Source organism: Cyanistes caeruleus, unplaced genomic scaffold (assembly GCF_971803275.1).
Source record: "Cyanistes caeruleus unplaced genomic scaffold, bCyaCae1.hap1.1 HAP1_SCAFFOLD_65, whole genome shotgun sequence".
NCBI classification, from domain to species: domain Eukaryota; kingdom Metazoa; phylum Chordata; class Aves; order Passeriformes; family Paridae; genus Cyanistes; species Cyanistes caeruleus.
The window spans coordinates 3450913-3478195 of NW_028255884.1; the positions used below are offsets into that span (position 1 = coordinate 3450913).

General features: G+C 53.2%; 3 protein-coding genes across 6 annotated transcripts in view; 2 read left to right on the forward strand and 1 right to left on the reverse strand.

The window, feature by feature from the left end:
- Positions 1-27283, forward strand: part of LOC147647200 (uncharacterized) — a 182290-nt gene that overhangs the window by 130642 nt on the left and 24365 nt on the right. The window lies entirely within an intron of this gene.
- Positions 1-27283, reverse strand: part of LOC111944285 (uncharacterized) — a 211548-nt gene that overhangs the window by 43030 nt on the left and 141235 nt on the right. The gene's annotated exons all lie outside the window — the stretch shown is intronic.
- On the forward strand, positions 11316-26118 carry LOC147647206 (uncharacterized). Of its 2 annotated transcripts, none has more exons than XM_086872580.1 (4): positions 11316-11404; positions 20774-20927; positions 23990-24062; positions 24249-26118. In XM_086872580.1, exons 3-4 carry the CDS (start codon positions 24017-24019, stop codon positions 25253-25255), a joined length of 1053 nt encoding a protein of 350 aa, XP_086728706.1. In that variant the 5' UTR covers positions 11316-11404; positions 20774-20927; positions 23990-24016; the 3' UTR covers positions 25256-26118. The 2 variants fall into 2 exon arrangements, with proteins under 2 accessions (XP_086728706.1, XP_086728707.1); XM_086872581.1 differs by lacking the exon at positions 11316-11404 and adding an exon at positions 19454-19554.

The following is a 27283-nucleotide window of genomic DNA, read 5'->3' on the forward strand; positions in this document are numbered from 1 at the left end:
GCTTCAAGCGAAACTGCGACCTCATCACCCACCGGCGCATCCACACTGGGGAGAGATCCTACAAGTGTCCCCAGTGTGGGAAGAGCTTCACCCAGAGCTCTCACTTGACCCAACACCAACGGAGACACCACTAAGGGAAGCCCTGCAAATGCCCCAAGTGCAGGAAGGGCTTTGTGCACTGCCCCAGCTTCATCCCCCATTGGAGGATCCCCATTGGGAAGAGACCTGGTGATCCATGTTCCCTGCTATCCATGCTGGGAAGACACCTGTACCTTTTTCTGCTCATGGCAATGTCATGATGTGGGATTAAAGAACGTGAGGGTCTGGCCGTGGCCCTTTTGTTATATTCAATCCCATCTCAGGTCATTGCCAGGGGCAGGAAGAGGACTCCCTCTCTCTCACCAGAGTAGAAGGGTGTCCTTTCCTGGCAGGAGGAAATGCATGTCCAGGAAGAAACAATCAGTGGTGTGTTAGTTTTCCCTGTGAATGGTTTGTCTTATCCTTTTTGTTACTAAAATTTTTTCTGTTCCTGTTTTTGCCTTATCTCGTTGCTGTTCTCAATAAACTGTCCTTATCCCAGCCTGGGATCTTTGCCTTTTGTGCTTTTCATGGGAGGTGGGAGGGAAGCGAGCGGCAGCGCGGTTTCAGCAGGAGTAGGAAATTGGGGAATGCCATTCCTGAAGCCCAGCCCATGGAAACCGAGCATCCCAGCTGGTGCCAGGCCTGGTTGCCATGGCAGCAGCCTTGGGAGCGGGTCCCTGGCTGGGGGCTGCGGGAACCTCTTCCCTCTGGTGCCCAGGGACAGGAGTGGAGGGAGCGGCTGGAGCTGAGGCGAGCAGGTTTAGGCTGGATGTGAGGAAAAGGTTTTTCCCGCGAGGCTGCTGGGGCACTGAACAGGCTCCCCAGGGAAGGCTCCCAGCTCCAGGGCTGGCTGAGCTCCAGCAGCGTTTGGCCAGCGCTGCCAGGCCCAGGCTGGGATTGTTGGGGTGTCCTGTGCAGGGCCAGCAGTTGGACTGGAGGATCCCCATGGCTCCCTCCCAACTCAGCCAATTCTGTGGCTCTGTGATCCCATGAGCGTGGGGATGGGACTGCAAATGGTTGCCATGGCAATGGACTCTGGCTCCAGGCCTGAGCTGGTGTCCATGGCAACCACCCCTGGCATGGGGTCTCCATGGAGCTGCCAAAGGACTGACCATAGCAACAGGGGCTGTGATGGTTGCCTACTACATTTCAGATTTGTTGCAGGCCCTCAGATGGGCTCCATGGCAACATTCCAAGTGTCTCCAGGCTATTCAGGAGCCGGAATGTCACAGGCACTCCCAGGGCTTCCTGCCATGGGCAGAGTGGGAGCTTCAGGCAAAGCTTTATTTCTTTATTGGAGAAACTCCTGCTGGGTCATGAGGTGGAGAAATGACACCCAACAGCCATCAAGGATCCTCAAACCCCTCCAGGACGCCTCGGCTTTTAAATTCCTTCTAAGAGAGGAGACTGGGACCAGCTGGATCCAATCCCAGCCCCAGACTTTGTCAAAGTTTTATGTGTAAAAGGTTAGACTGGTGGAACTGAACTGTAATGCAATTTGTCCCACAGGATTAAAAAGTAGGGCCTCATCCCTACTTGATTTTCCTATTCCAGTTGGTTTTGGGGACTCCAGCGAACCCGCTCCTTTAATTTCTTCCTCGGTTGCCCGGGTGTCAGGGGACCCTGAAGCTTTAAGGATTGTTGTGGCCACTGTCAGCACGACTGCAAGGGCCGCAGTGCAGCGGGGCCCGGCCCGACCGGCAGCCGGGTACCTCCTCAAAGGTGGAAACAAGAGAGAGATTTCCCAGGCTTGCCTGCCTGCAAAATGTCAGTCTCACAGAGGTGGATCCAGCTTTTTAAATGCTTTAATAGGTAGTCAGTTCCCACAGCTAGCCAGCTCTTGGGTTTTGCTTGGCACAGGGGCAGCTCTCGCTTAGCAGCTCCTCTCAGTAAAATCATTTCCATGGGGGGCTTCTTCCCTGCTCACCAAATAGCAATTCATGCAAAAGCAGCACAAACTCTTCTTCCTGTCCTCCTATCTTTGCCAGAGAGTGCCTTTCAAAGGGATAATAATTGGGAGGGAGGGGGTTTACATTTTCCATTGCAAAGGAGCCTCCTGCCTCCCTTAGCAGGCCCCTGTCTTTCAAAGGAAGACACACACGGTCTCCTTTTGCACCTTCACTTGGCCCCAGCCACTCCTGATCATTTGAAGGAGCGGCTCAGAAGAAGGGGCTGCAATCCCCCAAGGCCTGGGCTGCTCCAGGCCGCTCCTGGTGCCTTGGGCTGTTGAAGGGGTGCCGGGGTGGCCTTTGTGACACAGGCACAGGGTGCCGGGGTGGCCTTTGTGACACAGGCACGGGGTGCTGGGGTGGCCTTTGTGACACAGGCACGGGGTGCCGGGGTGGCCTTTGTGACACAGGCACGGGGTGCCGGGGTGGCCTTTGTGACACAGGCACGGGGTGACAGGGTGGCCTTTGTGACACAGGCACGGGGTGCCGGGGTGGCCTTTGTGACACAGGCACAGGGTGCCGGGGTGGCCTTTGTGACACAGGCACGGGGTGCCGGGTGGCCTTTGTGACACAAGCACGGTGTGTCAGGGGCCGTGGTGACGCGGGACCTTGCGGTGCCCAAAGTCCATTGTGACATGGCAGAGCCCCGCCCCGGCTGGGGGGTATATAAAGGGCTTGTGGGGCCTGGGTCAGTCCCAGGACAGTGGCTGTGTCCAGGTACCTGTGTGCGCCAGAGGACTGCAGGCACGGAGGAGGAGAAGGCGAAGCCCAAGTCCCAGCCCTGCCCAGGCCCTGGCCCGGCTCACAGAGAGCCCAGGCCTTGAGGGAGCAGCAGGAGGAGGCTGAGAGGGCGAGCAGAGGGAGGAGAGGAGCCGTGGAGTCCTGCGCTGAGGAAGACCCAGAGCTCTGCCGAGGAGAAATGAACAAGTTCCAGCAAGGGACTCCAGGGGAAGCCTGCACTGAGCCACAGCTGTCCCCAGGAGAAGCCCAGAGCTGCCAGGAGCTCTCTGAGTGGGATGAAGGCCTTGAGCAAGAGCTGGTCCAAGTATGGGGGAGCTACTGGCATTTCTGGGACTGGGATGAGGGCAGGGAGCAAGAGCCCTCCCCAGCTGTCTCCGAGTGGGACGAGTGCAGGGAGCAGGAGCCGTGGCAGGCGGACAGCGATCACTGTCAGGAATTCTCAGATTGGGAAGAATCTCCTGAGCAGCGGCTGTCCCCAGGAGAAGGCACGAGCCGCCGAGCACTCTTGGACTGGGAAGCTTGCCGCAAGCAAGAGCTGTGCCAGGATGGCCAGGAGGTGACTGGAGGCAAAGCAAAGAGAAAATCCTCCAGCTCCAGCTGGGATGATGACAGTGATGGAGAGCTGGCTCAGGACAGCAGGGAATACTGCGACATCCTGTGCAGCCAGCTCAAGGCCTGGCAGCGGGAGGACGATGACTGGGATGAGGTGAGCGTCCTGGAGCTGCACGAGGAAGGAGAAGAGGCCAGGCAGCAGAGACTGGCAGATTTAGCCCAAGAGGGAATCCTGCTGCCTGTCCCTCGAGAAGCTTGGGTGGAGTGCCAGGAGCCCGAGCTGTGCCCGCAAGAGCAACTCTGTGCCGGGCCTGGCCCTCTGGCAGCCCAAGCCATGGTGGAAGATGTCTCTTCTCCTGGGCAGCCGCTTCCCCACAGGAAAGGCCGCTCGCTCTTGAGGCAGGCACTGTGGGAGCTGCGGGGGCTGTGGGGGCTGTTCTGCTGCCCCTGCCTGGCGGCACAGCCACAGGATCAGCGCCCGCTGCCAGCAGCGCTGGGCTGCAGATGGCGGCTGCCCCGCGGCCTGCCCGGCGCCCCGAGGGAGCCGCACGGGCTGCCCCGGCCTGCGCTGGCCCTGCGGGCCGAGTCGGCCCCGGCCGCTCTGCGGCACCCCCGGGGCGGCTCCCTGAGGGCACATGGCAGCCCAAAGCGGCACCCGAAGGGGGACCCTCACTGCCGGGGCTCAGCGCCGCATCCCGGCCCATCGTCCGGCCGGGAAGGCCCCTGGAAAGTCATCGGCTCCCAGCGGCAGCCTGGCACCGCCAGCGGCACCCCTGCACCGGGTCCCCGAGGGCCACAGCCACACGGCTCTTGGCCCTTTGCAGGGACACTGGCTCCAGCTCCTCCCTGCTGGACTCCAAGGCCATTTCCTCTCCTCCGGAAAGGACTCCATGCTGATCCTGGGGCACTTTGGCCATGAGGAATGGACACAGACAGGAGGTGTTGCTCCCAGGACACGACGGCGGCCTGCTGGACTGCAACACACACAATTCTAACAAAAGAAAAGAAAGTTGTGTTTAGGAAGTAATAGTAGAAAAGAAGAAAACCCCAAACCCCGCCCTCCCCTCCCCCCCCTTAAAACCTGCATAAGACCCTCCAGAAACCAAAAAATGATAAAGAATAAGAATAGGAATATTAGGAAGAAGAGGTAGAAGCTGAAGTAGATGAAGACGTAGTACTACTTAAAACATGGAAAATTAAGAATAAGAGTAAAATGTTGGAGTCTGGAGTACAGAGTGTGTGCCCTTGTTTCTGATACTTAGTTATAAGATCCAGGTATAAGTTCCCCCAGGCAGGGCAGGTCCCTGGGTGCTGCCCCTGGCCCAGATAGTTTTCAGATGGAAAAAACTATCAGAAGTAAGGTTTTAGAAGACAAAATGTTTTCCCTGCTGACAGCACCGTAAGGAATAGCTGCAGGGCAGAGTTTTAAAAACAGAGGTTGTCTTGACCTCTCTTGACCTCTCTACAGCCTTGCATGGTGCTTAGTATGATAGATCACGGGAAAAAATGTTATAGTGGTGTGGTAGCAGCCTCAGGGAGACAGAGTTACATTGTCCCACCCCAAACCCCTTGAGAAGGGCGGCCCAGGTGATCTGATTGGGTTTGAGTCCCTGCAGGGTTCTCCCTTGCTGTGCTTCTACTGGTCCCTGACCCTGAACTCCACCCTCAAAGGTGGAAACCCTCGGGGGTTCTGTCCCTCAAAAACCCCTGCTGTGCCTCTGTTCAGGGCTCTCTGTTCTGGACCTGACTTTGTTCCCATGCTGAATAAATGGTTTCATGAACCGGGAGCCCGTCTCGGTTGGTGTTTGATGCTGGTCCCCAGAATCCTGCTGCTTCCCTGGACGAGATCCTGAGGTTGCTGACTGCAACATATGGTGAGAGATTGCGTAGCATCCAGCAAAGCAAGAGAACAGCAGGATCTGGCTCCATGGACACCTCGTAAGTCACCGGCTGATGGCTTGAGAGCCAGCAAGACCCCCGCCTAAGAAATGAGGACTCGAGAGTACCTGGCAGGAAGGCTGGGTTGGGAGTGTCTCGGGCATGGGGACGAAAAGGGCTTACGGAGGTGTGGGAGCCGAGACCAGACACTGGGACACCTTACACCACCCAGCGAGACGTATCATGGACGATATTAACATTATGGACGATTATATTAACATTATGGACGATTATGGACGGTATGGCTCTTCTGGTGGACTGTTTTTGTCTTCTGTGAAGTTCCTTTTTTTTTTTTTGGTGTATACCTCCCTGTACCTTCCCCTTTCCACTGTTCCTAAGGGCAGGACAAAGGGTGAAAAAAGCCAAGATGGCTTGGGGCTGCTGCTGTCTCCCCGTCATCCCGGTGTCTTTCTGCCATCCCATCCCTGTTCTGAAGGCAGGCAAGGGATGGAGAACATCCAGAGTGATGCGGGTCTGCTGCCATCTGCCCCCTGTTCCGTGTCCTCCTTCACCCCCTGTCTTTCCATATTCCCCATTCCCGGTCCAGGAAAGTCCATCCCGGCCTCCCCCCCCATCCCAAGGTGGCTCTGGCCACGCGGTCTGGGATCCCTTGTTTCCCGCCTTGCTCCTTCTTTTCCAGCCCCGAACCTTCCCTTCCCCCAGTAACTCCTGCTTCGCTCCCACCCCTTTGTTTGGTGCTCCACCCCTGGGGGCTCTGCCTTTTCCATCCTGGGCAACACCTCCTCTGGGGAAATCAAAACTGGAACCTGAGCTCCCAGAGCCAGTGTTTCACCGAGATCATCTAAAAGGGCGATGCCCACATGGGAACCAGAGCCGAAACTGGAGATGGAAGAACTCTGCGCATCGTGAGAGGAGATCTAAGAGCTGCATCCTTCCTCAAAGAGAATACTAAACTGGAAGAGACTGAACTAAAAAACCATTATGTTTGCATTAAGTACCATCACCGTTTAATTTGCTCGGCATGGTCTGAGATTTAAGTGTTTGTTTTGAATTTAGTTTTTTCAGTTTGCTTAATGTGTTTTGTTACTGAGTTTCTGTTGTCCCACAAAGCAAAGCGGGTGCTCTGTGGAGGAGGTGATATTTTAAGGTGTATGTGTGGAAACATTTTAAGCTCCTAATTAAAATTTGAATAAATAAATAAATAAATAAATAAATAGATAAGAAAGGAGCAGATGTGGCAGCAGCCTCAGGGAGACAAAGAGTTACATTGTCCCACCCCAAATCCCTTGAGAAGGGCAGCCCAGGAGTTCTGATTGGGTTTGAGTCCCTGAGGGGCTCTCCCTTGCTGTGCTTCTACTCGTCCCTGACCCTGAACTCCACCCTCAAAGGTGGAAACCCTTGGGGGTTCTGTCCCTCAAAAACCCCTGCTGTGCCTCTGTTCAGGGCTCTCTGTTCTGGACCTGACTTTGTTCCCATGCTGAATAAATGGTTTCGTGAACCGGGAGCCCGTCTCGGTTGGTGTTTGATGCTGGTTCCCAGAATCCTGCTGCTTCTCTGGACGAGATCCTGGAGTTGTGGACTGCAACAGCAGGGTATTGGATGAAATACACAAATTGACACATTGGGGGATGCAGGGTCTATGTGACCACTCCTTGAGGGAGAACATCTGCATAGGGGTTTATGATATAGCAAAGGCCATCACTCAGGGCTGTGTAACGTGTCAAAGGGTAAACCAACGAGTGATGACGAAGCCCATATAAGGGGGGAGGGAACTAGCGGAGAGACCCTTCCAAAATGTGCAAATTGATTTCACAGAAATGCCTCTAGGACAGGGATACAAACACCTGCTAGTGATCGTAGATAACCTGAACCACTGGCCAGAGGCTTTTCCCACTTGGAATGAAACAGCGAGAGTAGTAGTCAAAATACTTTTGGAACATATTGTCCCCAGGTATGGGTTAATCAATAACATAGACTCGGACCAAGGCCCCCATTTCACTGCCCGTGTTCTCCAGGAAACCACTGAAGCCCTGGGGATAAAGTGGAGGTTACACACCCCATGGCATCCCCAGAGCTCCGGTCGGGTAGAACGGATGAATAAGACCATAAAAACGACCTTAACCAAGCTGACTCTGGAGACTAAATTAGATTGGATAAAATGTCTCCCTTTGGCTTTGTTGCAAAGAACCCGACCTCCAGCAGATTTAGGGGTATCCCCCTATGAAATGTTATTTGGACTCCCCTTCCTAATTACTCCTTACAGCACTGCCCAGTATACGGAAGGGGAAGAAACCTCAAGGAGGTATTTGGAAACTGTTGTTAAAACTTTAGAAAACCTCAGGAAAAAAGGGTATCTCCCTCAAACTCCTCCCTTAGAGGTAGACACACACCATATTAACCCTGGGGATTGGGTATTGGTAAAATCTTGGGCTAACTCTCCTCTCACTCCAAAGTTTGAAGGACCCTACCAATTTCAACTCACCACACATACGGCTGTGAGAACCCGGGAAAAAGGGTGGACACACGTGACTCGAGTTAAAGGACCAGTGGCACCACCAGATGGGGAAGTAAACTCTGAAAAAGATCCCTCTAACTGGACTGTTGTCCCCAACACCAAGGACTTGAAAATAACCTTAAGGAGGAAACCCAGAGACTAAAGTCCCCAATCAGGAACTGGAATTACAACAGATGTTGTTAAGTGATCTCTTGGCTGCAACATTTGTGGTTAAGTGTTTCTTTAAAGTTTGTGAAATAATGCTAAAGTGTTTTCCAGTTGTCATTAACTTGTAACTATTGTTATTATTGCTTGAAAAGGTGGAAGAACCCCAAATAGGGCTCGAATCCCTAGCCAAGACTATATCCCTCACAGGGCAGCTTTCCCAAGACCAAAAACAACAACAGTAAAAGGGAGAAGGACAAAAGAGAAATAATAAAGCTGTAAGCCTTGGACCCAGACCCCCAAAAGAGTGTGAGGAAAACCCCAAGAGGCAAGACCAGGGGAGATCAAACATGGTTCCTGCTGGACTCTTGGGAGTCAGGGACCAGAGGGAGCCTAAAAGGATCATCACAAGGCTCATGGTAGGTCTGGTGATAGCAGTGCACCTCACCAATGCCATGGGGACAGACTCTTGCATGAAATGTTATTATCCCTTGTATGATGGGGAAAATCTAGGGTCCCTGGTAAGGGTCCACACAAATTTGAGTCCTTCTTGCTACAACAAATCACAATTAGAAGAATGCCAAGAAAACGGAAAAACATATTGGATTACCAGAAATACGGCCACTTTTAGAGAACGTCCTTTGGGAGACTGTCCCATGAGGGATACTTGGCTGTGCTTTGAAAAGAACGAACCAGTAAAAGGTGAACCTGATGTGGTAAAGGAGAAAAGAGTGGACATGAGTGTGGGAAATGAAGAATGGGAAAATTTGAGTGGGAAGAACTTGTTCATTGATTTAGTTGAAAACATCAGCAAGGAATTAAATATAACTGATTGTTGGGTATGTGGGAGTACTAAAATGTCTGATATTTGGCCCTGGGAGGGAATTAGCTTGAAACCTTGAGAAATTCTAAGCATAAAACGAACTGGGGAAAACCAAAGAACACCAGGGTATTGGAGAAGGGAAAAGTGGGAGTTAAAGGCTAAGGTAATTGGGGAAGACTGTATTCTATGAACTGGAAAAAGATATAGAACCCTGGTGGGGCGGATGGCATGCAAAAGATATAACAAAGAATCTAGGAACTAAATGGGTTCCCCAAGAGCCCAACCAATATTGGTCCTTAGAGAAGAGGGAAAAAGGGTGCATTTATCATAAAGGATATAACCTTTATGAATGTGCAGAAAAAGGGATCAATCACTTCTGGGGAATTAGAAGCCTATCAAAGCATTGGGAGTACCCTTATTAAGACAGGGAGGGTTTTTGGGAAGCCCCAGATGTTTTCTTTTGGATCTGCGAGGATGCAGCTTATACACATCTACCAGGAGACTGGTCAGGTAGCTGCACGATTGGGGTGATAAAGCCAGCTTTCTTCCTGCTCCCGAAACAAGCTGGCTCAGAGCTTGGAGTACCACTATATGACAACTTAAAGAGGCCCATAAAAAGGAAGAAGAGGAGTGTAATAAGCACAGGAGGGACCCAGAATTGGAAAGGAACAGTCTGGACCCTGGAGGAAATAATAAGAACTTATGGGCCAGCGACCTGGGCCCAGGATGGGTCCTGGGGATATAGGACCCCAATATACATGTTAAACAGAATAATCAGGCTCCAAGCTGTAATTGAAATAACATCAAACAAAACAGCCCTAGCCTTGATCATGTAAGTGACCACCTCTCCCAGACCTGATGTACCTGGTGTACCAACTCCGACTGGCAGTAGATTACCTTCTCGCTGATGAGGGGGAAATCTGTGGGAAGTTCAACACCTCTGAATGCTGCCTAGAAATAGACGATAAAAGTGAAGTAATCTGGAACATTTCTAAAGAGATCAGAAAAATCTCCTATGTAGGGAACCAAGAATGGATGCCGATCCTGAATACTGATTGGTGGGATAGTTTCTGGTCCTTTAAGGGCTGGTGGAAAAAGGTGGCATTCATTGGTATAGCGGGACTAGCAGGACTGTTATTTCTTCCCTGTGTCATCCCGTGTCTGATCAGAATAATTACCTCAGTAATACAGTCTAGCAGCACGATCTACAACTCATTAGAAATAACCCAAGAGAAGGGAAAAACTAAGATCCTAATGTTAGAAAGTTCAGAGCTGAAAGAAGCAAAAAGGGTATATGACCAATACCAAAGACTAAAGAAATTTCACTACCTGGAGCCTGAAATAACAAATTGACGCAGGCTGATGCCTGGTCAAATTAAAAGAGAGGGGATATTGTTATAAATAAAAATCCCAATGTTCAAATTATATATTCCTGTTTCAATCCTAGTTTAGGTCCCTGGATAAGGGGTTTTGGTGTTGTAAGTCCCAAAAGGGTTCACTGTTAAGAAGTTTGTACTTGTTTTATCCTTGCATTTGTATCCCCCTCCCTTACTCTCTTCCAACCCGTCAGGCAATTTAGCCGCTGCTGCCCAGGATGAACTTCCCCATTTCCCATAAAGACTTGCACATGGGTGCATATTAAAATCATATTACCACCTGGGAGCAAAGACAGCCCTGGACAACGAGCCACGCTCAAGGAACATCTGGAGGACCACACTGTGGAGGCAGCAGGGACCTGGGGAGACTGGGTGCGCCAATCTCAGTCCAGCAAGCTGGTTGCCATGACCTGGGCAGGACTTGAGAGGGAAGACACCCCTAGACCTTTGAGCCTGAGACAGAGTCTCCAGGCGATCACAGTGAAGATAGAGGCTCCGGTCCTGCTGACAGTGGATGACGACAGGCCTGTGTGATCCTCCTCCTCCACATTGACCACGGGGAGCAGCGGCGGCGCGCACACCGAGCCCCCACCTCTAGGCCCAGTTCTCTCTAATAAAGGCTTGTTAATGGGAGCAGAAGGTCTCCTGGCCCTTTAATTTACCACACCTGCACTGCCGGGGGAGGAGGCACAGCTGGGAGGAGGAAGGGGTGGGGGGAAGCTGGTTTTAGGGCTATTAATTTACTTCTCACAATCCTTCACTGAGTTTTTGGAATTTTCTGCCAGAAATCTCCCTCCTCCCCCACTCATCCACAGGGATTTGGGGCAGTTTTCCCTTTTTGGGGGAAATCCGAGCGATGCACTGAGGCACCTAATTAGCGCTGGGAGAAGTGAGGCTCCAGGGCTTCCCGCTGAGCCGGAGCCACCGAACACCCAGGGCTGGGAAAGGCGGGCTGGGAGCTGCGGAGAACTTTGTTTGTGTTGGGAGCTCAATGGCGGCTCGGGCCGGGCCCGTTCCAGGCCTGTTCCTCATCTCCGCCCTTCCCCTCACACAGCCCGGGGGGCCCTGAGAGCGCGGGGCGGGGCTGTGCCGTGTGCAGAGCCCGCCGCTGGCTGCGATTGGCTGCTGCTGCCGTCACTCTTGGCTCCGGCGCGCTCTGATTGGGCAGAGCAGGGACAAGCCCGGCCCCGCTGGCGCCCCCAGGGCGGCCGTGGGGCAGGAGAGCCGCCATTGCCGGAGCGTCTGTGCGGGCTCGGCAGCGGCGGCAGCGGCCGGAGCCCGGTGAGGCGGCGGCGGAGCTCGGAGGCGGCCCCAGCCATCGCAGGTGGGAGCCGCGCTCGGTTCTGCGGGGGCTCGGGGCTCGCTGCGGGCCCGGGAGGGGGCGGCAGGGGGCTGTGGCGGGTGGGTTGTGCCCTGGCCGGCCCGTGTTGGCCCTGGGCTGAGGGCGCAGCGGGAGCGGCTGCCCGCGGTCTCCTTCCCGCTGGGGCCTCGGCAGGAGCCGGTGCCGGAGCAGCGCTGGCTCGTCCCGCTTCGTGTCGGTAGCCCGGAGGTGGCTGCGCTGTGCCCGGGGCTGGGCGGGAAAATTCCCGGCGCCAGAGGTTTGTGTGGCCAAAGGAGGCAGAGGAGCGGTGTGAGAGTGACTTTATTGCTGCCCAAAGGGAGAGGCCGTGGGGCATTTGCCGTGCGCTCTCTCCAGCTGCTGGAGGACGCGGCCTCGTTTTTGTCCTGATTTTCCCGGCCGCGTGTCCCTGTCCCTTTCCCCACTGGCGGAGGTGCTGGGAAGGTTCAGACTTCCCCATCTGCCTCCTGCATGTCCCGGTTAATATGTACCCACCACTTTTGTGTAACATCCGATATTGATGGCTCTGTTAAGTCTTTGCTCTTCTGGAAGTTCAGGAATTTAGCGGGACTTTGTCAGAGCAGCGGTCCTTGCCAATTGGTAACAATTTCTGAAACTGAGGCTTTTTCCCATTGCTTCCTTATGTGCAAGTCCGTGGCCCTATCTGCAAGCAGATTCACTCATTGACTCTGTTTTTTCTTCCTGGTTGTTCTTTGATTTTGGGATTGCTCTCGGTGCCCTCATTCTCTGTCCTTTTGTAGCCGTTTGTGGCTCAGGAGGCCTGGCTGCCCCCTGCATCCCCTTGCTCAGCTGCTGAATGAGCTGCACTCAGCAAGGTGTGTGCATGGTGAAAAGATGAGAGTTGCTGTAGAACATAAGAGGAGAAACTGCATTTGTTTAACCCATGGTCTGCCAGGGAACCACAAAAAAGTTGCCCGTTCCCATCCTTTCCACATTTGGACCGGTACATTACATTTTTCTTATACCCTTTGTTATCTGTTTCTCCACTTTTCCTCTGTGATCTATTTGCCAACAGCAGTTTGAGTCATTTAACTTTCCACAAACTCTGTCTCCTTTTCCTGCTAAAGGATAATCTGACTCCATCCCATGGTGATATGTGTTCCTCATCTGAGTGGATTGGTTGGGAAGAAAGTCAGAAGCTTGAGCTGTCTGGTTGGGTATTATTTTGAAGACATCCTGTAATGTAATTATGCCATGGAAATGATAAATGGTTTCTGTGGCTCCTGATATGAATTTGTTAGGGTTCCCAGGGCCTGGTCCATGGTGTTGCAGGATTTGTTCTGGTGGCCGTTCATTTTTTCCCCATTTTTGGGTGCTCCCTCCAGCCAGGGCTGCATCAATTTTTGGCTTTTCTCTAATTAAATCAGCACATACTTGGATTCCAAACTGGTTTCCCTGAACTTGTGGTAGCAAAAAAACCCCAGTGCTCTAATTCACCCTGGATAACATAGAAAGTGAGAGCACAAGTTGAGGTGGGGAGTGGGATGATTCTCCCCCATTTTTTATAGTGAAGTTTTCACAACAATCTCCATTTGCCATTTTCCTTTTCAACTTAACCAATTTCTGCTGCAGAGTCAGATATCCTCACTATGGGCTCTGCCTTTAGCTGTGCAAATTCCATCTGTGCCCCCAGGCAGAGCTTGGGGTGAGGGGCAGAGGAATTCAGCCCAATTCCTCCCCCAGGCAGGAAGCCCCTGGTACATTGTCCAGGCTTTGCCCCAGGGGTGTTAATTTGCATTTCTAAAGCTCCTGTCCTGGCTGCCTGGAATGAAGCTTCTCTTCCAGGGCAGCCACAATCTGGTTTTTTGGGGTTTTTTTAACAATTTTCTATTAACTGTTTACCTTTTAAAGGGCCTCTTTTCAAACTCTTCTACTTTTCAAAATGCAGCTTAAAGGTGAACATGGGAAAACCCATACCATAATTTTGTCATCACTAAGAGCCATGCACAAACATAAAAACAAAAATTAGAAAGCAATCAAATGTTTTATTTTTCTTCTCCTCTGACTAAAAACTGATTCTCACACCCCTGGCCCAAACAGAACTGACACTATAAAATAATTATTACAAAAAATTATTCTAATGGTGTAATCCATTCACTGAAACTGTGAAAAGCAAAAACTCTCCAAAACGTCTTTAGAAAAATAAGGCATTACTTGATTCTGAACAGAATCATTTCAACCACACACAGTCTGCATGTGCAGAGAAAATCATTCCATGACATGTGAGTTTTACTAGATGTTTCCTAAACTTTATACAGTCTGAACCCATAGAAATCCATTGGTTTAGTGTTCATTGTTTCCAAGTTGTGGAGCCCTTAGTGTTTGGTTTCCTGTTGCACCCGGATTTCTGTGTCTCTGATGTGAATTAGGTCTGCACTCCTGGATTTCCTGCTCAGCCTTTTCCAGACCAGGTGTCTCCAGCTGTGCCAGGGCAGTGTCTGGGGTAGATGTTGGTTGATGTTTGCTGTTGGGTGTTGATGTTTTGTTGATGGTCGTTGTCTTTGTGGGAATCTTTTGGGCTATTCCCAGTCTTTTGAGATGTTAAGCTCATCTCTGCTGAATGGTGGAACATCCCTTTAAAAAAACCTTTAAAATTCCTTTCCCCACGGCAAATGCAAACCAAGCCTGACTGGAGAAATCAAATAAAAAATAATTTTACACCTGGTCTATTTTCCAATACTCTAATCCCAGCCAGCCCAGAGTGTGAGTGTAATTGAGAGCCAGAGTGGAATTCTCACGGTGCCTTCCCCAGCAGCTGTGGCGAGGGCAGGCACAGAAAGCCCTGAAGCTCCAGCAGTGCCAGCCAGGATTGTCCCGCAGGGGCTGGAGATGCCAAAGGAGGGTGCCCAGGCCGAGGATTTCAGCAGAGGATCTGTGGGCAGCCCCAGGGGCTTCCCCCGCTGGGGAGCCCTGGCTGCTGCTGCCTTGCCTTCAGTGCAGGCTCAGGGGCGGCTCCCATCCTCCTGCTGCAGCCGGGAAATCCAAATCTGCGGGGCTGCAGAGCCCTTGAGCCGAGGCTGAGGGGTCCCCCCGTGTTCAGCTGTGCTGGGGCTGTTTCTGTGCTCAGGGACACTTGGAATGGGCCGTGCCACTTGGCCACCAGAGCTGCTTCTTTCCACTGCTTCGGCAGGACCCGATGTCCTGCTTGGCTGTGTCGCAGTAGAGATGGACAATGACACCTGTTTCTTCTTCCACCATAGCCAAAGCTTTATTGCACACAGCTTATATTTGCATGGTTATCAGAAGGCACCGTGCTTAATTCCAGTTGGTTGGGAACTCAGTTCACTGGTTGGTAATGGTGAGTGTACACGTCAATCCAAACTTTTCTCTCTAACAATGTTTTCATACTTTTTCTACTGATTCCCATGGGACAGATCCCTTGTTACTACAGGTGCACTTGTTTTTCTGCCCAAGAATAGTTTGTTATGTTAACAAACTTTTCATTCTCAAGATGTTTTTGCATGAGAACTTATCAGGCCAGCTGCTAGCTACACTAAGCCCACGTAACAAGTCCTAAACCATGGTTTTCCAAGTCCTTTCTTTTGTAAGGTTTTACCTTCATGTGACAGGGTGTTGTGGACAGCAAAGTCCAAAGGTGGGTGTGTCTCAAATCTCTCCCAGCCTGGGTCTGGATCTCTCTCAATTCAATGCAGGCATGGGTTTCTTCCCAGCCCCCTCTCCAGGCTGTTTAAACAGGAGGCTTGGTTAAACCCTTCCCCTGTCCTCAATTCTAAATCCTCCTGTGCCACTGAACAAGTTTCATACTGCAGTCACCGAGCTCTGCTCATCCATTTAGGGGCTCTGTTGGGGTACGTGGGAGAAGGTGAGGAGGGGTCCCCGGGGGTCGTGTCTCCCCCCAGGAGCACCTGTGACTCCCCCATGTCCCCCCCATGCCGGGCTCACCCCCTTTTGTCTCTGCCAGAGCTGCTGACCCAGCTCCTGCTGTGCCCTGGGAGGGGCTTTGGGGAGCCCCCCTGGGACCCCCTTGGATCCCCATTCCTGGGCCCTGGGACCCCCCCGCATCTCCTTGCCCAGCTCCGGGACCCCCTGCACCCCCTTCTCCTGCACCAACAGCGCCCTGCACCCCCTTTCCCGGGGATCCTCCCCTGGCAGCCCCTGGATCCCCCGGTTCCGTCAGCCCGGGGACCCCCGGAGCCCCATTCCCGGCCATCCCGGGGCACTGCACCCCCAGGCCTCCCTTTCCAGGGAAAGCCGAGCTGGGCACGGGGCTCTCCAGCCGCTCTGGCATTTCTGATCACCCAAAGGAGAGGGAGAGAGCAGCAGAGAGAGAGAGAAGGAGATTGGGAATCGGGGCTCGGGCTCCCAGCGCCCGCTCCTGCTCCGCCGGGGCTGGGGAGCCGCAGCCGCAGGAAAAATGGGATCCGCGGATGCCGGGGCTTCCCCCGCTTTGGGCCGAAGCCGGCGGGTTCCAGGCAGAGTTTGGGCGCAGGGCCCGGGAGTTCAGCCCAGTTTGTCCCGGGGGTCCCGCAGTGCGCGGCCGAGGAGGGTCCCGGGGGATCCCGGGAGGGGATCCAGGGGAATTCCCTGGAATTGCCCCGTCCCCTCCCCCCGCGCTCCCTCGGGCACTTTCGCTTCCGCCTTGGCCGCCCTGCGCCGCCGGGATCAGCCCGGCGACCGGTGACGTCACTGCAGCCTCGGGCTGCCACTGGCGGGCAGCAAAGAGCGGCGCCAATGGCGGGGCCGGAGGCGGCTCTGGGGGCGGGGCCGGGGCTGTGGGCGGGGCCGCAGCGGAGCAGCGCGATGGCTCCAGCGCTGGGGCCGGGGGCGCTCCCGGGGGGCGGCGAGAGGTGAGGGGGACCCCGGCACCGGGACTCTTTGATCGCCCATTCCGGAGCTCCAAGGGGCCTCTAAACCCCCATTCCTGGGCACCGCCATCCCACCGAACCCCCATTCCCGGCCGTGGGTCCCACCCTGCACCCCCTTATCCGGCACCAGGAACGCCTGCACCCCTTTCCCGGCCATCCCGCCTCCCGCAGCCCCCAGAGCCCCCTTCTCCTTGACCCATTTACCCCCCGGACCCCTATTCCTGCCTCTCCCAGCAGCCAGCCCCTCCTTTCCTCAGCACTCAGGACACCCGGGACCCCTATTCCCAGCCATCCCGGCTTTCCCTGCCCTGTCCTGGCAATGGGGACAGCGGGGACCCTTGGAGCTCCCTTTCCTGGGTACAGGAACGCCCTGAACTCCAGCCATGCCACATCTAGCCAGCCCTAGCCTCCCCTCTTGTCACTCCTGGCATCCCCAAATGCCCTTCCCGGCTCTCCCCGTTCCCCCTTTCCTTCAGCCGTGACCCCCCCGATCCCAAATCTCCAAATGTCCCCCCAGTTCTCCTCTCCCTGCGTTCCCTGCACGCGGCGCTGTCGGAGCCCGGCCCGGGCTTCCCGCAGTCCATGTCCATGGGGTCCCTGGCTGGGATCCCCTTCCAGCGCCGCCGCAGCGAGCGGGGCCGGGCGCAGCCGAGCCGGGATCTTGGGATAGCCAGGGCTGGGATATTGGGATAGCCAAGGCTGGGATCTTGGGATAGCCAGGGCTGGGATATTGGGATAGCCAGAGCTGGGATATTGGGATAGCCAGGGCTGGGATATTGGGATAGCCAGGGCTGGGATCTTGGGATAGCCAGGGCTGGGATATTGGGATAGCCAGAGCTGGGATATTGGGATAGCCAGGGCTGGGATATTGGGATAGTCAGGGCTGGGATATTGGGATAGCCAGGGCCGGGATCTTGGGATAGCCAGGGCCGGGATCTTGGGATAGCCAGAGCTGGGATATTGGGATAGCCAGAGCTGGGATATTGGGATAGCCAGAGCTGGGATCTTGGGATAGCCCGGGCTGGGATATTGGGATAGCCAGGGCTGGGATATTGGGATAGCCAGGGCCGGCACAAGGAGCGGCACCGGCACGGGGCCAGCGGGGAGCTGCAGATGCTGCAGCAGCGGCACAGCCAGAGCGGGGCTGAGCGGGGGGAGCCTGGGCTGGGGGATCTGTGGGGCTGCGATGGCAACTGTGGCACCGCCACGGGGATCCCTGAGATCCAGGCTGAGGGATTAACAAATTCCCTGGCTCACAGCTGCAGGGAATGTCTCCAGAAATATGTCAGATATGGGCGGGAGGCGCTGGAGTGTAAAGGTGGGGAGGGCAGAATTCCCATGGGAATATGGGAATGGGAATGTGGGATTTGGGAGGGCAAAATTTGGGAACGTGGGAATTCTCATGCAAATTCCATGGATGGATTTCAGACATCCCATTCCCGTGAGATCTCCATGCATGGATCCTGCTGCTGTCCCATTCCCAAGGGAATTCTGTGGATGGACCTCACTGCCATGCCATTCCCATGGAATTCCATGGGCAGATCTCCCCATCCCGCAGCCATGAGAGCCCCAATCCGGTTCCCCTCCAAACCCATCCTGGGGGTTGCCCTGGTCCTTGCCCTCCCCACCCCCCACAAGACTCCTGGGGGTCTCCCCCAGGACCCATCCAGCCCCCCTAAACTCTTCCTGGGTCCCCCCTCATCCCCCTGTGACAGGAATTCCTGGAAGTCCCCCCGTATCCCCTCCCCCAGGACTTTGGGGGTCCCACCCGACCTGTCCGTGCACCCCCAGATTTCTTCCACAGCCCCCCTGTGATGGTGGAGGGTGGGGGCCGAGTGCTGGTGCCCCCCTGCCTGCAGCAGATCCAGCGGTGAGGGCAGTTCGGGGGGTCCCTCAGCATTTGGGGTCCCTGGGATTTGGGGTGACCCCCGGGCCCCCCAGGATCTCCCTGAACACGCTGACGCTGCCCACGCACAGTGAGAAGGTTCAAACCCGGCACGGGGTCCCCAGCACTGCCACCCGCATTGCCCAGGTACCCCCAAACCTGCCGAGAACCCCCAAACCCCCCGGGACACCCCAACCTCCCCTGATCCCAAACACATCCCTGGTGCTCCAAAAACTCCCCAAAACCACAAAACCCCATACAGACATTGAGAAGGTTCATACCTGGCATGGGGTCCCCATCTCCATCACCAGCAGCTACCCCAAAACAGCCTTGGGACCCCAAACTCCACCCCTGGGATCGCCCAAATTCCCTCATCGGGACTCCTGTAAACCCCCTTGGGAACCCCCAAAAAACACCATGGCCCTAAAAACACACAGAACTTCTGAAAATTCCCAGGAACCCCTCACCAAGGTTTATACCCAGCATGGGGACCCCATCACCTTCATCGGCATCACCCAGGTACCCCCAACCCCTCCCGGGACCCCCAACCCCTCCCGGGCTCCACTGCCGGAACCAACGGGAGCGGTGTTGCCCTTTTAAGAGGAGTTACAGTGGGACCCGACAACACCGGGGGCCCTTAAAGCGGCCATGGTAGAGAGAACCCCCAAAATCCACCCTGGGGGACAAAACATCCCCTACAGGGGCTTGGGGTGGGGACACCCCTAAAAATGTCACTTAAAGCCGTCATGATCCCCCCTCAAAAGGGGCTTGTGGGGCTGCGGCCGCACAAACACCCTAAAATGGGGAGGAAAAAACACCCCTGTAGTGGTGGGATCCCCCCCAAAAAACCTGAAAAAGAGAAAAACTCCTCTTGAGAGGGGCCTGAAGACCCTGAAAGGCCCTGGAAGAGGGACAAGATCCCCTCCTGTGCTGGGGCCTCCCCGAGCCGGGAACTCTCCCGTTCCTGCACTCGGGGGAGCCCCGAACGACGGCGGCTCCTGGGCTGAGCCCCCCTCAGCCGGGGCTGCGGGGGGAACTGGGGGGGCTGGGACGGGGCTTGGGGCTCCTGGGGTGAACTGGGGGACCCTCAGTGCTCCCACCTCCCCCTGTTCCCCTGTCCCGCCCCGTTCCCATTGTTCCCCCAAAGCTCCGCTGCCCCCAGCTCGGTTTGGGGGGGACCCAGCCCTTTCCCATCGTGTCCCGGCCCGGCCCCGCTCACCCGAGGGCTCCGAACCGCGCCCAGGGACAGAGGAGGGACAGAGGAGGAGGAAGAGGAGGGACAGAGCAGGAGGAAGAGGAGGAGCAGGAGGAGGAAGAGCTGGAGCAGGCAGAGGAGGCTCCACCTGCGCTCCCCGCTCTCTGCATCTGCAGCTCCTTCGGGACCATCGCCCCCCATCCCGCAGGTGCCCGGGGAGGGGGAGCTCGCCCCAAATACCCCGGGGCTCCCTGGCTTTGGGGTTTTTGGGGGGGATGTTTGGGGATGGCAGGGCTCCAGAGCCGAGCCGCAGATGCCCCTCGGGGGCACCCCGGGGGTCCCCGGGAGGTGTTTTTGGGGGGTCCCGGTGGCGGTGGCGGCAGAGCCCCGGCAAAGGGGCCGGGGGGATGCGGGTCCGGCATGGCCGGGAAAGGGGTTCGGGGCTCCCGGTGCCGGCAGTGGCTGCTCCCAGCATGAGCCCAGTTGCTCCCCCCGTGTGGCTCCAGTTTCCTGTGCACCCCACGATAAGCCAAATCACTCCCAGTCATTCCCTATTAGGGTACAACTTGTCTCCATTTTTCCCAAATGTTATCCCCATTTTCCCACATTTGTATCCCATTTATCCCAAATTTTTCCCGTTTTTATCCTGGTTTTGTCCCACTTTTTTCCATTTTTCCTCATTTTATCCCGTTTTCATATATTTTTTCCCCATTATTATCCTATTTTTTATTTTTCCCTAGTTTTCACCCATTTTTCTCCTTTTTTCCTCCATTTCCTCCCTTTTTAACTCATTTTTCCTCATTTTTTTCTTATTTTTTCTGATTTTTTTTCTATTTTTTCCTGCATTTTTACTCCATTTTTTCTCCACGTTGTCCTAATTTTTCCCTTTTTTTTTTTCCATTTTTAATCTATTTTTTCCCCATTTCTCCATTTTACCCTCTTTTTGCTCCATTTTCCCCCAGTTTTTTCCCCATGTTCTCTCCTGTTTTCCCCATTTTCTTCCATTTTTATCCCACTTTCACTTCATTTTTACCATTTTTATTCCCATTTTCCCTTCATTTTTCTCCCAGTTTCCCTCATTTTTTTTCCCCATTTTTATCCTGGTTTTATCTCATTTTTCCATCATTTTATCCCCATCTTCTTCCATTCCTTTCTCCCATTTTTCCCAATTTTTCCTTCATTTCTATCCCATTTTTCCCTAATTTTATCCCATTTTTTCCCTATTATTTTCCCACGTTGGCTCCAATTTCCCCCATTTTTCCTCCATTTCCATCCTAATTTTCCCTATTTCCCCCTAATCTTTTCCATTTAATTATTCAAAAAAATTAATATTTTCGTGGGAAAAAAGGGTGCTTTGGGGGCAAAACTCCATGAATTTGAATCACAGCTTTCCCATGATTTTTCCATGATTTCCCCATGATTTCCAGCTGGAAGGAGGAGTGGGATTCATCAGAACATTCTGGAAGCTGGAATAGGACCAGGCCATCAACCTTCCCAAAAATCTGGACCAGCTCATCTGCAATTCCACCTTTCCCCACTCCCCGGATTCCCAGGTCCGGAAATTCTTCTACAACCTCCCAGGTAGGCAATTCCCAAAATTTCATGGAAAAATGGGATAGGGGGATTTCATCCTGGAATTTTCCTGATTTTCCCCAATCTTTTTCTCCCTTTTTTTTTTTTTTCTTATTTTTCCCTCATTTTTCCCTGAATTTTTCCCAGTTTTTTCGCCATTTTTTTCCTGATTTTTTTGTTTTTCCTAATTTTTCCCTCTTCCCAAAATTTTTTGTCTTTCCCCAACTTTTTCTCTAATATTTCCATAATTTTTCTGGTTTCTCCCATTTTTTCCCAATTTTTTCCCTTGTTTTTCCCATTTTTTTTCCTGATTTTCCCCCAGGGGTTTTTTTCATTATTTTTTTATTTTTCTGATTTTTTTTTCTTTTTTTTCCCATTTTTTTCTTAAACTTTTCCTTGATTTTTGTGCTTTTTCCTGTTTTAATCCCATTTTTTTTCCCTGATTTTTCCCTTTTCCTTTCTCTAATCTTTCTGGTTTTCCCCAGTTCTTTCCTGATTTTTTTTCATTATTTTTTTCTGATTTTCCCAGATTTTTTTTATCCTTTTCCTGTTTGTTTCCCTGATTTTACACTGATTCTCTTTTTTTTTCCACATTTTTTCTCTGATTATTTCCGAATTATTTTCCAGATTTTTTTGCAATTTTTTCTCAAATATTTCTGGTTTTTCCTTCATTTTTCCAATATTTTCCCAATTTTTTCCTGATTTTTCCTGATTTTTCCCAGGGTCTTTTTGGTTTTCTTTTCCTGATATTTTCCCTGATTTCTCACAATTTTTCACAATTTTTTCATGTATTTCCCATTTTTTCCTGATTCTTCTCTCTTCCTTTCCCAAATAGTTTCTAGCTTTTTCCCAATTTCTTCTCAAATTTCCCTTGTTTTTACCTGATTATTCCTGGTTTTTTTCCTATTACTTTTCAGATTTTATTCCTCTTTCTTTTCTGGATTTTCCCCAATTTTTCCAAGTTATTTCCCAGGTTTTTTCCTGATTTCCCAAATATTCTTTCCAATTTTCCCTGGTTTTTCATTACTTTTCCTTCTTTTCCTATTTTTTCTGATTTTTTCCCCATTTTTTCTGATTTTTCCTGATTTTTCCCAGATTTTTTCCACTGTCTTTTCCTGATTTTTCCCCAATTTTTTCACATTTTTTCCCTTGAGTTTTCTCTTTTTTTCCCCAAAACTTTTCCTGGTTTTCCCCAATTTTTTGTCAGATTTTCCCGTTTTTCCCAAATTTGTTCCTGATTTTTCCCTGATTCTTTTGGATTTCACCCTGATATTTTTGGTTTTTCCCCGAATTTTCCCTTCCATTTTCCTTGAATTTATCCTGGGCTTTTTTCCATTTTTTCCCCAATTTTCCAGTTTCTTTCACACTCCCAGTATCATCCCAGTCACAATCTAATCCCAGTCACTCCCAGTCTGATCCCAGTCACTCCCAGTCTGATCCCAGTCACTCCCAGTCTGATCCCAGTCACTCCCAGTATGAGGCCAGTGGCCCCCAGTTGCTCCCTGGCAGTGCCAGTGTGACCCCAGTAGCCTCCAGTGGGATCCCTGGGACTCCCTGTCTCTCCCAGTATATCCCAGTCAGCCCCAGCACGCTCCCAGTCATTCCCAGCTCCTCCCAGTTGCTCTCAGCATGATTCCAGTTGTTCCCAGCCACTCCCAGTCAATCCCAGTATGATTCCAGTCACCCTCAGTGGGATCCCAGTCCCCCCCAGCATGGGCCCAGCTGCTCCCACTGTGATCCCAGTATGATCCCAGTTGAGTGTGATCCCAGAATAGTTGTAATTCTTCCCAGTTCCTACCAGTATGATCCCAGTTGAGTATGATCCCAGAATAGTTGCAATTCTTCCCAGTTCCTCCTGGTATGATCCCAGTTGTCCCTGGAATAGTCCCAGTCCATCTCAGCACGGTCCCACTCACTCCCCGTTTCTCCCAGTGTGGTTCCAGCTGTTCCCAGTATGGTCACTGTCACTCACAGTATATCCCAGCTGCCCTCAGCATGCTTGTGCTCATTCCCAATCATTCCCAGTTATCCCAGTAAGGTTCCAGTTACCCCAGTACAAACCAGTCCCTGCCAGTGCTGCCACTCCTGGGATCCCCCAGCCCTCTCTGTGTTCCCCCCTCCCACATCTCCCCAGAGGAGCCCCAAGGGCTGGCAGTCCCCAGCCAGGGTCCCCAGCCAGCCCCAGGTTGGATCTGCAGCCCCCAATTTTCCCAGTTTCCCTCTCCTTTTCCCCGGGCCGGGTTCCCCCCGTCCCCAGCGGGTGGGAGCAGCGGAGAGCCCCGCGCTGCCCATCCCGACCTGTCCCGGCTCCATCCCCGCTCCTGCCGTGGGCTGTGAGGGGTTTGGGAACGGGGCACCGAGGGTGTCGCTGCTCCTGGGGGAGGAGGAGGAGGGATGGAAGAGGAGGGAGGAAGAAGGAGAGAGAGAAGGGATGGAAGTAGGAGAAGGAGGTGGGGTTAGGGAGGAAGAGGAGGAGGAAGGATGGAAGGGGAGGAGAGGGAGGAAGAGGAGGGACAAAGGAGGATCACGGAAAGGAGAAGGAACCACAAGGTTGAGCACTCCTTGAATTCATAGCCCCCTCCTGTGGGATCATCACCCACCATCCCACAGGTGATGGGGGAGTGGGAGCTTTGCCCGGATATCCTGGGGGGGTCCCTGGGTTGGGTTTATTTTGCGGGGGGGGATGTTTGGAGAATGTGGAACTGCAAAGCTGAGCGAAAAATCCTACCTGGGGGGACATTGGGGGGTCTCACCATCCCTAAGTGGGGAAATGGAAACGGGGAACTTTTCGGATTCCTGGCACTCCCAGCAGCCTGGGGATGGTAGGGACCGAGCAGACAGGTTGTCCCCAGTACAAGCTTGACTCCCAGCAGCTGGGACAGGCGGGAACCCTTGAACCCCAAACAGGAGAGACTAGAGTTGGGGAAATCCTGGGAGGCATTTTCAGGGCTGAATCTTGGTGTTTTTTGGAGGTTTTACGGACCCCAGATGTCCGGTGACTTCTAGAGACGAGCTTGGACAGAGGGACCTTCAAACTCAATGTCCTCATCCCTTGTATTTCCCCAAACCAGGATTTCCCATTCCCAAACCTTGGCCAGATGGAGAAGGAGGCTACGAGGAAGATGCACCAGGACACCCAGGCAGGTGAGGAGGAAGTCAGTGCCCCTTTCCCCCTCTCTCCTGCTCCATCTCCCAGCCCAGCCTGGCCCCCGGCTGCAGGACAACCCCGCTGCCGACGCCGTCCTGCCGGGGACGCACTGGGGGGATCTCCTTCCCCTTCCCTCTGGCACGGAGACAAATCCCATCCTCTCCTTGTCCTTCCTCCCCCAGACCAGGAGCTGAGGATGGAGACCAGGGAGGACAAATCCCCACAGCAGAACCTCATGGAAGAGGCTGTTTTGAGTGGCTCCACAGCGCAGGAATTCAACATGGAAGAAAAGCCATGGAGATCCCACAGGAGGAGGGGCTCCAAACCCATCCCAGGGTGCTCTGAGGAGGAAAGACCCACCCTGTGCCGGGAAGGCGGCCAGAGATCCAGGCGGGGCTCTGAGCTGGTGGTCCATGAGCAGCTTCAGGATGGGGAGAAGCCCTACAAGTGCTTGGAGTGTGGGAAGAGCTTCAGACAGAGCAACAGCCTGATCCGCCACCAGATGATCCACACTGGGGAATGGCCCTACGAGTGTGGAGAATGTGGGAATGGCTTCTACTGCCACTCCCACCTCATCATCCACCAGCGCATCCACAGTGGGGAGAGGCCCTACGAGTGTCCTGAGTGTGGGAAGAGGTTTCAGACCAGCTCCAGTCTCCTCCAGCACCAGCGGATTCACACGGATGAGAGGCCCTTCCGCTGCCCTGACTGTGGGGAGGGCTTCAAGCACAACTCCAACCTCATCACCCACCGGCGCATCCACACTGGGGAGAGGCCCTACGAGTGTGGGGAATGTGGAAAGAGCTTCAGACAGAGCTCCAGCCTGATCTGCCACCAGAGAACCCACACTGGGGAACGTCCCTATGAGTGTGGGGAATGTGGGATGACCTACAGCCGGAGGTCCCAACTGATCATCCACCAGATGATCCACACTGGGGAGAGGCCCTACGAGTGCTCCGAGTGTGGGAAGAGGTTTCAGACCAGCTCCCATCTCCTCCAGCACCAGCTGATTCACACAGATGAGAGGCCCTTCCACTGCCCTGACTGCAGGAAGGGCTTCAAGGACAACTCCAACCTCATCAGGCACCGGCGTATCCACACTGGGGAGAGGCCCTACGAGTGTCCCCAGTGTGGGAAGAGCTTCACCCAGAGCTCTAACTTGACCCAGCACCAACGGAGGCACCGGTAAGGGAAGCCCTGTGAGTGCCCCAAGTGCAGAAAGGTGTCCATGCGCTGCTCCAGCTCCATCCCCCATCAGAGGACCCACGTTGGGCAGAGCCCTGATGACCCACGTTCCCAGTGATCTGTGTTGGGAAGACACTGGGCTGGTGGTCATTTTGATTTGGCCCTAATTTTCTTTTGATTCATCTTCATCCCTTTAAAACAGACAAAATTGGGGTAAAAGTCTACAGATTCATCAAAGGCATCTAAAACATCTCTTTTACTAGTGCTTGAAGGGAATCTGGTATTCAGGGAGGTAATGGGGAGGGTTTTGGGGGTATTTGGTTTATTTGTCTCCATCTCTTGCCACTCAAGGAGATGAGCGAGTTCTATCTGTCACCTCAAAATCACTCAGTGCCATTGAAATCTACTCAATCCCACCCAAAATGACTGGATTCCACAGTCCCTCAGGGTGTGTTGCCTTAAGTTTTAGCTTTCATATTTTTCGTATTCTGCACTGCCTAGGTTTGTAGTTTTGAACTTCCTATTAAGTGCTAGGGAGCTCTCTTCAGAGAGAAGGTAGACAAAACAATTCCTTTTCTAGCTTGATACCAAGGACAATTGTTACAAGTTCCATGCCCAAAAGCATGAACAAGGGTGGACTGAAGAGAGAAAACAAGGATAGGACTTCCTCATCTGAAGCTGTAATTGGACAGTGAATCCAAATATGCAGATGGACCTAAACTTCTGAAAATGTGAGACCTCATGATCACTTGTCCATTTTTGTGACCATTTCTGGTCCATCTTGGGTGTAGCCCTGTCCAGGTTCTTGTACTGCCCAAGGTGTATCCTCTAAGGCCTTTTAATAAACTTTATTCTTAACTCTGTGCAGCCCCTGTTCTAGGTCAGCCTTCTAAAGGCATCAGGTGGAATGGGGTTGGAAGGGGACGAGGTGAAGTGGGATGCAAATCAGGTGAGTTGAGAATGGCATTGGATGGGGCAGGATAGGTGGGATAGAGTTTGGGAGGTGTGAAATGAGGGAAATTGGTCTTGGGAAGGGGGTCTTGATGTCCAGCAGGGATGGGATGGGTTGGGGTTGGGATTGGGGATGTGGGGTGGGGTCTGCAATGAGACAGCCAAAGTTTGGGGATGATGAAGGGAGGGGGAGCCCATTATTGAATGAGGTTTTGGATATTCAACATTCCTGAAGAGACTTTGGGGCATCTCACATTTCTGAGGCGCTTTTGGGGCACTCCCCAGCTCTTGGGGTGTTCCTGAGAGCAGCTCCATGGAGCCCCATTGCCAGGGCTGGTTGCCATGGGCACGAGCTCAGAGCTGTAGCCAGAGTGCGTTGCCTCAGTGCTGGAGAGCAGAGAAATGATGAATGGCCCCAGACATCTCCAGGGTGTGTTTGGGGGCAGAGCAAGTTCTGCCTGTGTGGGGCGGTCACTGCCCCAGCCCAGCCACTGCAGCCTCTGCTCCAGCCCCAAAGTGGCTGCCAAGCCCCTGGCACCCCAAAAACCCCAGCTGGGAGAGGGAGCAGAGCAGGTGAGGCTGTGACACGGGTGTGACACTGACATGTGCCACGGCCCTGGAGCTCACAGCAGCTACGATGGCGCTGGATCCAAGGCTGATTGTGGATCTTTGTCCCTCTCTTTTCTCCTGACTTCCAGTTTTCAAAATCTGGATAGCTTGAAGTTGGATGGGTTGGACGAGTTGGCTCAGTCAGTGCTTGTTGCAGTCTGTTTATTTTGTTCTGATTATTAAGTGAATGGTTTGTTCCTGTTGTTATCCCCCTATGATTGTGTAATGGTTTTGCCTTCCTGTCAGTTTTTGTAAACCCCTCCCCTTTTTCCTGAACCTTCCTTGTCCATAACCTTTAGCCTGCCCCTGGTCCCTGTCATTCAATGTAAACCCAACCCTTTGTTCCAGCAAGTTCCCTGCCTTTCATCCCCTACTCGAAGCCCCATTGGCTTTGCGACTGCCACCCCTCCCAAATGTTACCGCTATTGGCTCCTAGTATTGTGAACCCTCCTCCCGACTCCTCCCATACTGT

Excerpts from the sequence above, each read along its gene's own strand:
- LOC147647206 (XM_086872580.1), top strand. The coding sequence starts at position 24,017 with ATGGAGAAGGAGGCTACGAGGAAGATGCACCAGGACACCCAGGCAG. Across the intron at positions 24,063-24,248 it reads GCACCAGGACACCCAGGCAG|ACCAGGAGCTGAGGATGGAG; the intron begins GTGAGGAGGAAG and ends TTCCTCCCCCAG.